Source organism: Haliaeetus leucocephalus, unplaced genomic scaffold (assembly GCF_000737465.1).
Source record: "Haliaeetus leucocephalus isolate CR32 unplaced genomic scaffold, Haliaeetus_leucocephalus-4.0 Scaffold152, whole genome shotgun sequence".
Taxonomy (NCBI): Eukaryota; Metazoa; Chordata; class Aves; order Accipitriformes; family Accipitridae; genus Haliaeetus; species Haliaeetus leucocephalus.
The window spans coordinates 1,286,584-1,302,502 of record NW_010972588.1 but is presented as its reverse complement, the minus strand read 5'-3'; the positions used below and the strand labels follow the sequence as shown (position 1 = coordinate 1,302,502).

At 36.9% G+C, this 15,919-nt stretch overlaps 1 protein-coding gene across 1 annotated transcript; it reads left to right on the top strand.

Moving 5' to 3' along the window:
• Window positions 1–6: 6 nt before the first annotated feature.
• DECR1 (2,4-dienoyl CoA reductase 1, mitochondrial) lies at window positions 7–14,351 on the top strand (the record flags this gene model as incomplete). Its single annotated transcript, XM_010562004.1, has 11 exons — window positions 7–59; window positions 616–727; window positions 2,319–2,521; window positions 3,507–3,564; window positions 3,713–3,799; window positions 6,295–6,442; window positions 9,616–9,715; window positions 10,981–11,053; window positions 13,231–13,377; window positions 13,693–13,755; window positions 13,853–14,351. Coding segments are annotated over 11 exons (1,104 nt in total), but the record flags the coding sequence as incomplete, so codon positions are not given.
• Window positions 14,352–15,919: the final 1,568 nt, after the last annotated feature.

Below are 15,919 nucleotides of genomic sequence, written 5' to 3'. Positions count from 1 at the left end.
GGGGGGGGCGGTGCGGCGTCCGTGGCGGTGTGGCGGTCTGCTTCTCTGGCACCGGGCGGGTAAGGCGCCCCTGTTCTGGTGGGGCCGAGGGTAGTCGGCTGGCGCTTACGGGTGTGCTCCGCGGCCCGCTCCCCCGGGGCTGTCCGGGCGCACTTGTCCCCTCAGAGGGCACGGCGGCCACCTGCGAGCGGTGCTGCCCGTCGGGCCGACGCCGCCCGGCCGCCTCACGGGCTGCCGCCCCCCCCCCCGCCCCGCAACCGAAGCGGTGTCGAGGGGCGGCCCGGGCTTGAGTGGGGCTCCGGCTGCTGCGGTTTGGGGAAACGGCCAAAACATTTGCCGAGGGCGGGGACGACCCCCGGTTCTCCTCGGTTCCCGGCGCAACCCGCGCTGTCCCTGTCCGCCACGGAGCCCTCGCAGAGGTGCTCCCCGGGACAGAGCCCCCTGCCCCGCCGCGGGGCGGTTGCCGTTTCTCTCCCGTTTCGGTAGAGGCTGTGGAGGCCTTGTTACCGCCCTTTGATCCTGACAGCAAAGTCATGCAGTGCCATTTGGGTGAAGTGGTTTGAATGTTGCCGTCTGTCCAAGCAGTGCCACGGCTGATTTGTGTGGGTGTCGCAGGAGGCCGTTTCTAGTGAGTTCTGCCCAGGCACAGCGCTTCTTACTGGCGAGTGCTTGTGTACTTCCGAGAGCACCTTCTGCGGTAATTTCAGGATTCACTTCCACCCCCTGGGTGAGGGTGGTTTTTGGGGTTGTTCGTGCTTGGGGGGGAGGGGGGGTTAAAGCCGTTTCCTGGCTTCTTTGTATGTCTGTTTACACGTGAGGTTTAACTTAAAACCTTGACCTTAAATAGTAGAATGATTAAATTGAGTGGATCCTGTCACAGAAGCTGTGTGTGCAAGCTAGTAATGAGATGAGAGCAGTCTCATGAAAAGATGGCTGAATTATACCAACTTTACTGGCTGCTTGATACCACTACGGTACTTGATTAGTCTTGGTGCAGTCCTACTGCCTGTCCCTGCTGTGGCCTCATCTTCCTCCCCCAGGCAGGGGGAAAGCTGCTTGCACGGTTTCTGTAGTGGTGAGCAAGAGGAGTGGGCTGTGTCCGTCACTAACAGCACCTGATCAGGGAGACTCAGTACTGCGTAGGGATTATCCCCGGTTACCTTCTTATACTGGACGAAGAGGGAGCCCAGATGCCGTCTTGGTTTGCATGAGCTGAAGTTCTCCAGGGGGAGGAGCCCTTCTCTCTCCCTGCATACCTGAAGAGAGAGGAGATGAGTAGGGGACTACTAAGAAAGACCCAAAACAGAATCTTCACACTCCCCTTTCCTGGTCGTTTAATAGTATTCTGGTACTCCGTGAAAATACGCAAAATTTATTTTCGCTGGGAGAATTAAAAAAAAAAAAAAATCATCAGTATTTTACAGACATTTGGTGGCAGATCTGATCTGTAGGATTTTGTTATTTCAGAAAAATGTTGTGACATTCTTTGGATTTTCCATTTGGTCTGCTTGTGTTCCTTAGAACCACCACCTTTCGTTTAGTTTTTTCTTTGTGAGAAGTTGTGGTGTCCAAGTTCCAGAAAGAATCCCTAAAGTACACATTTAATATAAATGCTGTGGGACTTGCTGCACTGCTTTACTTTTGTGATAATTTTAGCTTTAGTTTGAGCTTTACTATCTTAATTTTGTTCTACCTAATGCCCACAACTCTTCTTCACTCTTAGCTTTTGTTTCATCATTTCTTTGGAACGTCAGCTCCATTAAATGGGCGGTGTAATTCCATGATTATTCTCTGTTTTCACTTGTTACTCATATGCAAACGTATTATCACACAGAAGGATTCATGTGCACACTTTCTCAGGCCAGCTTTAAGCTCTGCAAAATCCCCATCCCTGTGCATTGTAGCTGCGGCATGTACAGATTATGCATAAAGTACCGTACATATATGAATCTGAAACCCAAATCCTGCTGGGAATCTGGAATTAGTTGGTAATGGTTTTCTACACACTTCAGTAAAAGTGACAGACGTAAGAATAACTGACTTTCAAAATAACAAAAATAATGATTAAAATATTTTTTCAATAGTTCTTTAGTTGCATAGAAGGTCTGAAAATAGCTCAGGTGCTTTCCTAGTCTAGTATTAGCATTTATATGAAGGTCCATGTGTTTTAGTATAATACAATGTAATTGTTCTTACATTCAGTTTATAATAAGGTAGTTATGGTTGTTACCTCCGCTGTCATCAGAAAATCTAATCTTGTGTAACAGTCCTGTATCCAGAAATGAGAAAAAACTAACTTTCCTCTTTCCCCCCCCCAGTTTTTCAGCCGTGGGCCAAATGTGCTGCATCAAGACAGCAGTGCACCCCAAGCTGCATTCTTTTCACCTCTTCAGAAGGTGATGTTGCCACCAAATACTTTTCAAGGGAAAGTGGCCTTTATAACTGGTGGAGGTACTGGGATTGGCAAAGGGATGACAACAGCTTTGTCCAGTTTAGGAGCCCAGTGTGTTATAGCAAGCAGGTAAATATTAATGGATGTTTTAGGGCTTTCATTTAGTACTGAGTGCTGAACAGATCTGCTTTCTTCTTCATAATGGATCTTGTTTTCTTCTTCATAAAATGGGTAAATTTATTCTATTTACTCTGTTTCAGTACACTTTTAAATTATAATGTCATATTGCAAATACCAGAAATTTGCAGATCCATCTACAAGTGTCTAATGGTGTAACCAGCAGTAGGAAGAAATAAGCTAAACGCATTTCCATGAAATGTGGCAGCAAAATAAACAACCTGGACTATTAGACATAAATTCAAACAAAGCCTAATAGAGAACACAAAATTGAAATGGCCATTGTTGAACATTTTGAATGTATTATTGCAGGTGTTCTTGATACAGATTTGAATTGAAGTAAAGAATTAAAGCCATTCCTCCTAATTCTTGTGACTTTAAAAACAGCCCTGATTTTCTCTTAATGAAGATGATCTTTATACATTTCTCTTAAGTAGCACTACAGTAAAGACTAGAAAAACAATCTCATTTTTAATCAAAATAAACAACAAAAGTGTTGTGACAGTTGTCCAAATGGTGGTTTATATATTTAGTTTTAAATCTGAATATGCGTGTTCCTTCTAAAATACTAGTAGAGTAGTAGCTAAAACTAAGTTTGTTATGATCATGTACTCGGAATGGAAATATTTTTTCTAGCTTACCATGTTTAGCCAAAGATAGTCTTTTATTGTAGTCACCTTGAGTTGCTTTCAAGTAGCAGTAACCAGAAATTACTTAGATTTAAATAGTTTTCTTTCAGAAAGTTAGTGACTAAATATAGTTTCTATCTTAAAGCTCAATTTCAATGAAAATCGGCAACACATATGCGCGCACACACATATTAAATGGTATTTTAAGGTTTAGCACATATTTGCTAAGAAAAAATCACCAGATTTTATTAATCTGAATTGTAATTGCATTTAATTGAAATTTAGTGACATTGTATACTTATTTCTAGGAAGCTTGATGTTTTGAAAGGAGCAGCAGAAGAAATTTCTTCTAAAACAGGGAATAAGGTAAATTTTTACAGAATTGTGAATATGTTAGTTATTATGCTTTAAATGATTATAGGATTTTTATGCATTCATGTGCTTCTGTGGGCTTGTTTAATTTATAAGTGATATGGGTTTGAAGTCTTACAGCTGCCTTTCTGTTATTATATAGGTTCATGCCATCCAGTGTGATGTGAGAGATCCAGTTTCAGTTAAGAATGCTGTTGCTGAAATAATCAAAGTGGCAGGACATCCTGATGTAAGTGTTCTAGTGAAAGGAAAGAACTTTAGTCTTCGTTACTGAAAATACTCTGTATAGTAGGCATGAAGAAAATGACTGATAGAAAGTTAATGGAATCTAAAGAGACACTAGACAAAACGTGGCTGTACTTCAAGATAAAGCTAACATTCACAGTTAGACTGGTTACTGTCTTCCTGTGGTTCTTAAAATGCTTAGTGGCCAAGTAGACAAAACGTTGTTGTCTTTACTCTAATGACTAACAGTTTCTTTGTAAACAGTGGGACAATTATGATGGGATTCTTTGAATTAAGTGAATGGAATATTGCTGTTAAATCCTCCTGAAAAGGTAACTTACTTGTGTTGGTACTGAATTACACCTGTTGCTTATTAACAGAATGTTTCACAAATTAGAAATGGAAGTAATCATAAACGTCTTCTTTGGTTCTTGCTTAGCTTATTAAAATACACAAAGAAGGCTCCAACTTGAAAACTAAATTCTCATAAAATCCAGAAAAAAATCTTCAGTCAGGCTAAGCATCTATTTTTTAATAGTTTGGCACAAAATACAGAGCTCTCTACATCAGACTGTTGCTTTGAGAAGGGTGGTCTGGAGGATTCTGAACAATGATAGGCACCAAACTCTGATTTGATCGTGAGAAACAATTCAGATTCTATTAGCTGATAGAAAGTGTGATGAGAGTGTTAACATCTATGTAAAGGATAGTCAGTGAGATTTAAACTGTTTACTGTAGATTTATAACTCTCATCTGTGTGATGTAGACACTTTGCATTCAACAATAGCTTCCTGTGGACATGGAAGAGTACCTGCTGAATTCTAAATGTGCTAAGAAGTGGAGAAACTATTTCTCACAGCTGTATGCTGTAACAGTGCTGTAAAATAAGACAGTTTACTGTCCTGATTTTGTAGACAAGATACTCTGGAAGTTATTTTGACTGCTAGTTACTGCAGTTTTTGGTCAAAGCACATCTGTCACCATGATCTCCAGGTTTTAAGTGCGTATAGAGAGGGAGGAGACTTCTTCCTATATATTACGGTTTTAGTACACCAGTAATTTTCTGAATAAATACTTCCCATGACGTGTTCTTTACAAGCATTTCCTTTCTCTTTAATTTCACATATTCTGTGTGTTTAAGAGAGACTGCAGAGTAAATTGAATATTCAGTTCTTTTTGTCTGGTTTTTGTCTTAGTGACAGACATGGCATGTAAGTTTATGAATACTACAAGCCTGAGTGTCACTGCCACTGTGCATTTAAGGTGAGGTCTCAAAGATAGAAGTTAATGGCAGTATCATATTCCTTCTATCTTTGTTTTGTTCATTCTGTCCCCAAGACTGTTACACCCAATTAGAAAGCAGTCATTCTTTTGTCATATGGATTGTTCGGGCAGTCATATGTATCTACATACCTCAAAGACTGTATCATGCAGTCTTTACTTCACTAGTTTTATTATGGTGTTTTTGCTGTATTTATTCAGTGATTCAGTTAACCTCGTCAGTGTCTTGAGGTGTTTGGATTTTATTTTATTTTTTCTACAGACTGTAGGGAGGCCTTTAAATTGTATTTGCCATCTATATGTGTAATTTATGGCTGTTGTATTGTATTTGTTTTATATTCATGCAATATGTACTGTGCTGTGTTTTGTTACTGAAAATTCTAATGTCTTAATTTAGCCCAGAACTTCTTCAGGACAAAGACTTGGTTTTATGTGCAAACCTCCATGAATCTAGGTACTATTCCATAAGTAATACACTGTTTTATTGCTTCAGTACATTATATTATTATTAAATACACAAGATCTGGCCACATAAGTTTTGGTTTAAAAACTGCTTATGTGATGCTTATTCCCCTTAAAAATATATATCTAACTGCTACCTTGAAGGGCTAAGCACAAGATATATCGAAAGTGTCCTCTACCTAATTATTTTTAGTAGAAAGGCAACAAGTGACAGATATACATCTATTTGAAAAAGGTTTTGTACTAGTTGCTTGCAGTTCACTAAATCATAATATTCTGTTTGTCATGACTGATTAGACTTCCTGTTATGCAACAGTCAGCTAATCCAGACTTTAGTCATCAGGTTACCTGAACTTCTTTTGCTTTTATTCCCATGCATCCATTACATTAAATATGATATGTTATCTTGACACTCGGTGGGGACAAATTTTTCTGTTAGGATGCACCTCAGACACTATGGAAAATAGCGACTTAAGTCACCCTCTACGTTTAAAGTTCCTCAGTACTAAACTAGTAACTACGGCAGTTTGGAAATACAGCTCATTTTCTGTTACTGATACATATCTATGCTGCAGATGTTAAAATTTCTGATGGATTATTTCCTCTCTCTCTCTTCCCTCCTCCGGTACCTTGTTTGATGAGGATATTTTTACTTTTCTACCTGGAAACGCTAAGAAGTTCCTTCTAAATTCTTTCCTTTTCTCTCAGGAAGAGTTGGGTTTAGTTAACTCTTAGGTTTTCCTTCATGTGTTTCAGGTTGTGATAAACAATGCAGCTGGAAACTTTATTTCCCCTTCTGAACGACTTTCTGCTAATGCATGGAAAACAATAACTGATATTGTGCTTAACGGTACCGCTTTTGTAACTCTGGAAATCGGAAAGGAGCTCATTAAAGTACAAAAAGGTATTTAAGATAAATGGTAACTAAGCATTGTGACATAGTATTATAACTTCCTTGCCTTGCTATTATTATAGCCAGTTTTGAGAGTTTGAAAAGAAACACAATCTTTAACATTCTACATATTATCTAGAAAGAAACTTCATTTTCAGTAAAGCCGTACTTAAATGTCACACAGTAGAACTGGCTAGCAATTACTTCATTGTAGAATCTGCTCGTAAAATTGGACCCAGAGGCCAGGAGGTTGAATATAAAAATCTGATCGCAGAGTTTGTACTAATAAATGGTTTTTAAAAATTAAAAAATAAGGCTTTGTTTAAAACATATGCTGTTATTTCTTTTGAGTCTTCTATATCTATGTTGGTTTCATTGAGCAACTGAACATGTGGCATGTACTTAAATGAACAGCAAGTCAGGATATCGCTTTGAATTTTCCTCCTACACTTCAATAAATAAAATTCAAAGCTGTGTTAAATGACTAATTGCACTAGAGAATATTACCTTTGAGATAATTTGAAAAAGAATTTCAAAATTGAAATCAGTGTTAGGTTTTATTTTCTCGTGTATAATTCTTAGTTCTAGACTACCTAGAAGTTTAATCCAATATTTTAGCTTTACCTTAAAAATACGATAGTTCTTTGATGTACTATTTAGCTAAAGATTTATTTAACCAGATTATTGCCTTTAGGGGAAAGATACTGTATGCCCTTCTGTGTTATATTATAGATATATACAAAGAACTGCTTTCATTTTACATTATCCTCTAGTTATGAATTGAAAAACATTGAGCTTATTTTTTTTTATCAGAATTATATAATCTCAAATAGCGTTTAAAAGCAGTGAGGTATATTATGGTTTTCCATGTGCCCTCACTTCTGAATCATGTTTTCTAGGTACAGCCACTGTGTTGAAATAATCCTTTTGTGCACTGTATTTCTCTAACTCCTGAATTAGTTGAATTTCTTCAAAACTCCTTTCCAAAAAGTACTCAGTGGGTTTATACTATTTAGTGATAACAATATAAAGTTGTTTCAGTAAGTCTGTAACAGTTTTGGTCAGTTGACAAGGTATTTCCCACATCTATTTTAGCAACACATGCAAAAATCCTTTCTGCCATTCTAGTGCTAATATTACCACATTAAAAACCCATCCCCAACTTTGACTTACTGTATTGGTATGACTTTATGGCCTGCCAAATGCATGCAGTGTCTCCCTATAGTAATGTGAAATACAGCTTTAAAAATGCCTTTGTCTGTGCTGCTGTTGAATGAAAAACTACTTTCCTTGCTTCCACCCTCAAATTTGGCAAAATCCAGAAGTCATTCACCTTCATGTTGTCTCTCTTCCTCTCACTTCTAAGCTTCCAAAACGTGAATTTCTTTTGCTATTACTTGCATGCCTTCTTTCTAGGGGATTGCATCTGTGAGTGAGACTTTTGATTTAAGGCTTTCTTTAAGACATATTTTTGCAAGTAAATCAAGTGTACCTGTTTGTCCTGTCATTCTCCACCTTCATTTTCTTTTTACTTGCTTGGTTTTTTTAAGTTTGAGCAGAGACCTTAGTTTCTTAAGTGATGGAGATGCTACCCAATGCAAATATTTTAGAACAGTCTGTGAGGGTGCTATACATCTGACAGTTCCTAGAACACTGGCACATCCTTTAGGTCTGCGGTATGACCTGCGTTAAACCTAATTTAGTAAACAATAAAAGTGCTCTGCTTTCAGACTCTTAAGTTTGTACTGGTATTTAAAAAGGATTTGTAATCTGCCAGTGCGTTATTTATGCACTGAAGTTTTACAAAATGAGGATTTAATTGGTTAGATATTGTTCATTTTATGGTTATAGGCTTTAAAAATAAAAATTGTGCATGAACTGAAGTGTACTTTAAACTTCAGAGCTGTAAAGTTATCAGTCATTCTTGCTTTTGTGTTAGGTTCACCCAACTCACCTCTATTTAACCTGTATTTTAAAAATTCTGTGGTTTAATTCTGCAAAATGTATAATTAACAATCAACTCTAGATAACTTCAAAGTTGTTCTGTGGATTTTTTGCCTGTGTTGTGATTTCTTTTAAAAAGTCTCTCACTGTAGACTATTTTTGTAAACAGGGTCCCTGGTTTCTGGATATCTGCTGGCATTTCTGTCAGTGCTTGTTTATGGTTCCCTTTAGTTTCTCTTACGTAACATTACTGTAATTTTTTAATTGAGTCTCTACTTCATCGTCACATACGTTCTATAAGTAACGTATTGTTTTAGAAATATCCCTTGGGTAGCTATTCTAATTAAATTATTTTTAAAATACAGTAAGTAGAACAGTTATTTTAGATACTGTGGCGTAAGCAGTGAGCTGTTGTCCCTTGTCCTCCATTTCCAAGTTAAAGTTCATGCTAGTTATTGATCAGACAATTATAATTTGCAGGCTTCTATAAAAAAAAAAAAAGGTTAATTAAACAGTTGCAGTTTCCATTATTTTCCATAACATTTTTGCTAAATCTGTCATAAAATTTAACATATAAAAGAAAGCAGTCTTTTTATAATACAGTTTGTTGTGATACTAATGGGAGAAAGTTATGCAGGTTGACTTTGTCGTAAGCTCTACTGTAGAAAAAGCTTCTGAAAAGTTCTTAAAAAAAACTCCTCTTTTTTTCTGCATAAACTTTAACTCAAGGCCTAAACTGTGTCATTTTAAGATTATGCCAAACCTAATTGTTCATGCTGATTTTTTTCTATTTTATGGGGTTTTTTTCAGCCAGGAATTGAGGAAATTAGGGCAAATTACCTGGTTAGTGACCACTAGGCTAGTGCACCTTCTAAAAAGACACTGTAAGATCTTAGGCCTTCATTCCACTTAGACTGATTTGCACACATAATTCATTATCAGTAGAAGTCTGAGGGTTTAGACCTTTGGGGCCTAATCAATAGCTATTTACACTTACATGGAATAACTCTTAACATTCATGGAAAAGAGGGAACTGAAATAAAAGGATTGAAAGCAAGGTTTCCAAGACTAGATTTTTAAAGTATCTTTTTACAACCCAACGTGAAATGGCATCCCTGACGCTTGAGCTGCAAACCTCTGTACCACTGAGGTTGCTTTTATCTTAAGTTCAGAGTTTGATCTTCATGCATTTTTTGTTTGTTTGATGTGTGTGGGGTTTTTAATGTTTTTGCAACTTCCAGGAGCAGCATTCCTGGCTATTACGACAATTTATGCAGAGAGTGGTTCAGGATTTGTGTTGCCAAGCGCCTCTGCCAAAGCTGGTGTAGAAGCAATGAGCAAGTGAGTAATGTAGCAAAATGCGTGTTCTGCTTTTCACATCTTTGAGGTAGGTTAATTGGTCTATAAAAATGGAGCTAGTTGGAATAGTCCTCCTGTTTCACTGTATCATAAAAGAACCTCCCAGCCTCCAGTATCCTAGCAAGAAAATAGTATTGTCACCTTCTTACAGAAGGAAGTATTAGCTGCTATTATTATGATGATTTTTAATCACGAGGATGAGTAGATGATTTTTATCACAAGAATGAGATAAGGGTAAGTGGAACTACTTTTGGCAATAGCAAGTTCTAAAATTTCAGTTAGAGAGTTTCGATAATCAGATTCTCTTGCATTCTTATAGGCGAGCCAGCACTTAAAGACAGTTATTAGGGCAACTGTTCGAGGTCTGTAGTGCCTTCCACTTTCTTTTGTTTCAGGAAAAGATGTGCTTGTATTTGGATGGAGTATACTGTTGCTTCACCTATCTAGTTTCATAAAGAAATGTTTCCTGTCACTATTTTAAATTAAGGTCTGCAGTTATACTTCATTCAGAACAGTATCATGTGACGTATCCATGTTACTCAGCAAACAAAAGGATTTCTATCATTATTAACTATAGGGCAATCCTCCATAGCAAATAGATCCTCCTCTGCACTTCAGCAGAAGGAATTTAGGCAGCCTTTTAGTAACTAGAATTCTGTATCCAGAAAAAAATGAGGGAATGAGTCATGGTCTTGTTTTCTGTTCTGTAAAGCTGTAACTGAAGTGTGTACTTTTCAGAGACTTTGACGCAGCTAATTCATTCACTGTAGTAGATGATCTACCTGAAGTACTGCTTATGCAGAGAAATTATTCTACTGGTCTGATTTTAGAATGTAACCTCTGCTTAGTGTTATTTCAACACATCTAATATGAGAGCTACGTTGAAAATGTTAGGAATGTATACTTGTGGGATAATCTAAATTACCAGAGAAAGGTGGTAGCCTAACAGTTGTTTGTCAAGGAGTTTAGGTGCCAAAATTATCTGTATGATCTGTGACGGAGAAAGAATTGCTTCTTAATGTTGTTTTATCTATGATGCATCTATTAAATCAGTATTCCTCCATTTATGAGTGTGATTTTTTTCTTCTCTGAAATGTTTTTATTAAGAACACAAAAAACCCCCTTAAGTAGAAATGTCTGCTTCAGGAAAATCCCAGTATTTATACGTTTGATTCAGTTTTGAATACTTTTTTTTGCTGAATAGCATTGTGTTTAAAATACTGATGCGTTCTGTTAATGAATTTTAGGTCTCTTGCGGCTGAATGGGGTAAATATGGCATGAGATTCAATGTGATTCAACCAGGTCCAATAAAAACAAAGGTACATACCATGAAGTGAAACACAGCCTTGAATATGCTTTATAGTACAGACTTAACTGTAAGATAGTCTAACCTCTTCTACGACTGTTGAATTCAAGTATGATTTCCTTGGTAGTCAAGACTGTGCTGGAATATTGAACACGCTACCTCTCAATTCTTTCGTAAAATAGAATTTCTTGAACTTCTGAAACATGCTACTGTGCCTTCTACTACACTAATATAAATGAAGCCTTTTTTTTAGTGTTTTAAAGAAATGATAATCAAAATATTTAATGTTGCTTCTTACCAACTGTACATACCTAGTTTGTCAAGTGAAGTGAATTCTTAGACTTGTTGGAGTGTCTATTTCTGCCTGAACTCCTAATTCTTAAACAAAACAACTCATCAATTCCAAAATTTCAGAATCTCTTTTAGGTGTATGAGAAGAGAATTTCACTAGTTTTGTTAAAAATCACAAAACTAGAAAGAGAAAAATAAGTCAGCAAGGAAATGTGAAGCTTTGATATGAGTAAAAAGGACTGGAGGGTTTGAAGGAAGTAATCCAGACCAGCTGGAACAGGAAAAAAAAAGAAAGTAGTCCTGCAAGAGGGGAGAGGAGGATCCATTTCACATTGAATCAAAATATTACAATTATGATCAGTAACAGCTAATAATGGTATTACTACTGCCTGTAAAATGTTTCACAGTTGGTTTTGCTGTTGTTTTGGGGGTAGGGGTACAGGGTTGCTGCTTCTTTTTTTTCTTTTTTTTTTCTTTTTTTCCTTTTTTTCCTGTTGTCAGTATTAGATGCTACATTGGACAACTCAGTTTTCCCTTTTTTGACTGTAAAGAAAGGTAAGTGCAGTATCAGCAGGGTTGTAAAAATGTTGAAACAACATGACAGATCAGACCACAAGTCCTCCAGGCCTTGTATCTGGTGAATTTTTAGGCAAGAGTAGAAGAAAAATATTTCATGACATTTCTTCTTTGTCTCCAGCCTTTGGTAGTCTATGGCGCAGGGAGTTTGATACAGTTGGTATCTCTTCATATTGTAGTCATCTTGATGGATTTTCTTCTTCCCTTAGTTTGTCGTGCTCCTTTTGAATCTGTATAAACTTTTGGCATCCACTATATCATATGGCAAGATCACTTTGATTTATAGATTCTTATAATTTTTGGCAAGTTAACTGCTTTAAATGTCAATATTGCTACCTCCCCTTAATGTTTCTGATTTAACCTAATAGTGAGATTTGAGATCTCCCATTTGAGATACTGTGTGTTCTTAAGAAAGTACTACATTTGTCATACTGGTTCCAAGTTAAAATTTCCCTGAAAGCATAAAAAGGCAGATAGGCTTTACTTAAAACAGCATATTGCAGAATCGAGGCTTTCTGTCTTATGGGCTACATCCATGTCTTTAAGAAACACTGTTGTGAGTCATGATAGGAAAAGAAAAAAGTGTACAAGTGCGATACCGTTAAGCTTATAAACTGGCATTTAAAAACATGGCAATAGAAGACTTAAATGGCATGAGTACAGCCATGATTACATAAATTACAGTGTGCTTTAACTCTCGTAACTGAAGTAACTTAACATAAATGTTACTAACACATTTCTGATTTGGCTGAGGAGGTTGTTTCCTTGTGGAGGAGCCAGGAAGAGCAAAAAACCTCTTCTATTTCCCATGCCATTCTAAGCTATTTGAATACTAGAACTTCCAGTGACTTAGTTTAGTTCTAGCCATTGATGCAATTTAACTGAACTTGATTTTTTTTTTTCTTTCCAGTTTTACTTACTCTGTGTCACGTATAATTTATTTCTGTCACTTTCCTGCTCCTCTTCTCCCCTCCTTCCTCTCCCCTGTCCATGCAGCAATTTTGAGTCTTGCTTATTTCCTCAAATGTGTATCAAGGGTGTTTGGGAAACAAAGATTTCGTAGATAGATGGTGGGTGACTGTCCCAAACATGTTAAATTCCAGCTTATATTCCTCAGTGGATGCCTATCAGTGCAACAGGGATAAATTGTTTTTTTGTTTCCCACTTTCTTCTTTTTCATCCTACTGACAAACAGGGTGTAGACTGTTTATTCACAAATGTTAACTTCCATATTGTTTATGTGGAGTCAAATCTCTGTTGGATTTCAATTTCTGATGTAGTTATAACTTTTTTTTTTTTTTAAATGTTTCTCTTAATTCTCAGGGTGCTTTTAGCCGTCTTGACCCAACAGGCTCATTTGAGAAGAACATAATTGAGAGGATTCCCTGTGGTCGTCTGGGAACTGTAGAAGAAATTGCAAATCTTGCTGCCTATTTCTGCAGTGACTATGCAAGCTGGGTTAATGGAGCAGTGAGTTTTGGTTGATCTTGCTTATACAAGTAAACTGATGATGTTCTGAGTTTTGCTGATACTTTTTAAAGCCCTGATTTCGGAAATGAAACAAAACCAGTTACTTTGAAATTCTGTACCAGGATTATTAACCTTCTAATTGTAATACATAGTAGTTAGTACCTTTAAAAAGAACTTCTAAAAGTGATTGAATTACATTATTTTAAGCATGGATTTTTCTGATCCAAATCAATAAAAATTACTTTCACAATTCATAAGAAAGGAATGCTATAGAAAACTTACTATTATTAAATACACTGTTTATACTTTTTCTAGGTTATTAGAATGGATGGTGGAGAATATGTTTCTATGGCAGGAGAATTCAATGATTTGAAGAAGGTATTCAATTCCTTGCTTGCTGTTTTACATTCAGACAAATACTTAGATGTGTAACTATTATGTGGAATTCCAATAAAATGCTCTTTTCTTTTATTAGGTTACCAAAGAGCAGTGGGATGTGATGGAAGCAATGATTAGAAAAACAAAAGGCTCTTGAAGTACCTAACTGTATGGTGGAGTTCTTTGGAAATGAACCATGACTTTTTCATTAATATTTAGAAATAACCAATTGAGAAATAGCCTTCAAAGTATTTTGTATGCTAGTTTCAATAAGATATTTTGAAATTGTCATGTTTTGAATATAGCACGTATATTTTTCCCAATCTACAATCTAATCTGTTGCCACTAGTGAACAATGGTTGTTCACCGAAATTTTAATTGTTTTTTAGATTATGTCTTATATAGCCATGCTGTGGTCTACAATTAGCTGCCTTTTTTTTTTTTTTTTAATATTTTGGAGGGGTGGTTTGTTCCTCAGATATATGTAAGTGTCTCTTAATATTGTAATTCAAATAGCATTTCAGGACTACCATAACTGAATATGATTGCTAATCTGAGGAAAAACTAAGAAATTAAGTCCTAATCTTCACACTTCAGTAATAAGTCCTAAACTTGCAAATAACAGAGTTTCAGGTTATCAGCAGGACTACATACACGGAGATAGGATGTAACTCCTGTGGTTACGTACAAAATCTTGCAATGCATAACCATATTAGTCTCATCTTCTGCTGACATTTCCAGTCTGTTAATTATCTTATCCTGAACTTCAAAAATGGCATTTAAGGACTAGCAGTGCCTTTCTAAGGAGCTTACTCTTTGTCATAATTAAGTTAATGTTCTTGAAAATGAGAAAACAAAATACCATTTGCTATTAACGTGTGTGTGACTAGGGAAGTCTCTCCATAAAAAATGGTTTACTTAAGACTAGTAAAGGACATCAGTAAATTGGGACTGAAAACGTTGAAACCTCATTGTTTCATTTGCATTCACAGACTGGTACTAAAGAAGCTTTAAGATGTCATTACTTCTGAGTCTAGTCAGTTTATCCATCCCAAGTAAGCAGGTGTTTAAAATAAAGTACCCAAAACAACCAAACAAAACCAAGCAAGCAATGTTTATTGCTGTCCCTCTTTTAGTATTAATACATTTTCCAGATTAGGGAGTTGCCAGTTGTTTGTCCCCCCTGCTTCAAATGATGGATGGAATTCTTCAAAGAAATTAACAGGCTCTGGCCTTTACAACCTGAAATCCATGCCTTTTTTTTAAAAAATTTAAACCAAGCTCCAGACTGTCCACACATACAAGCATGGACATAGCTGTATGTGCTTTGAAATTGATGCAGTGATTTGAGAGTCAGGAATATAGAAGCAATTCAAGGATGTCTTCCTTCAAGTGCTGGCATTGCTTTACCTACACAGGCCATGCTTACATATGCCAGCATCTGACTGTTGAAATCATTTGATTGCCTTAATACGAAGCTGAAGCAAGCTAGTATATGTTCTGCTGAAAGGGTGGATTATATTAGTGCAGGCTTCCATGTGCCAGCTTTCCCTTGAGGGTGGTGGTCCTGTGGGGGATTGAACAGCATCTGTGCCACTGACAATAAAACCAGGCAAATATGTTTATCATAGCAGCCTTCAAGGTGTCTCTTGAACATAATGTAAAGCTTTTTTATAACATCTTGGGTTTTGGTAGGTCTACTGTCAAGATCAAGTTCTGACGTGATATCCATGTCTTTTCCCCCAAAAGTGATTTAATTGGGAAGTTAGGCTCATATATACTGTTCTTTGCTCACTGTTCTTTGCTTGTTGTCCTTTGCATATGCTTACATTTTCTCTTTGTGTGGGACACTGTTGCATATATGGCTTTGACACTTGAAAAAAAAGTTTCAGAAAAAAATTCAAAGGTATGTTTGTGAGCTGTGGTATGATCAAGTATTTCTCTGTGGTATTTAGTAGGGTATCCTCTGGAGATGGGCTATCAATAAAAAATAAGTTCCCACTGCTCTCTTGCATCCATGGGTGTGTACAACTTCTGCTATAGGAAAGTTTGTCATGTGGTTGAAGTATAGGACGGAAATAGAAGATAACCATGTTCAGTGTCCAACATTGTCACAGACTTTGTGTGACCTTAAGTTATTTCTTTTGCATCTGAACAGCAGTGC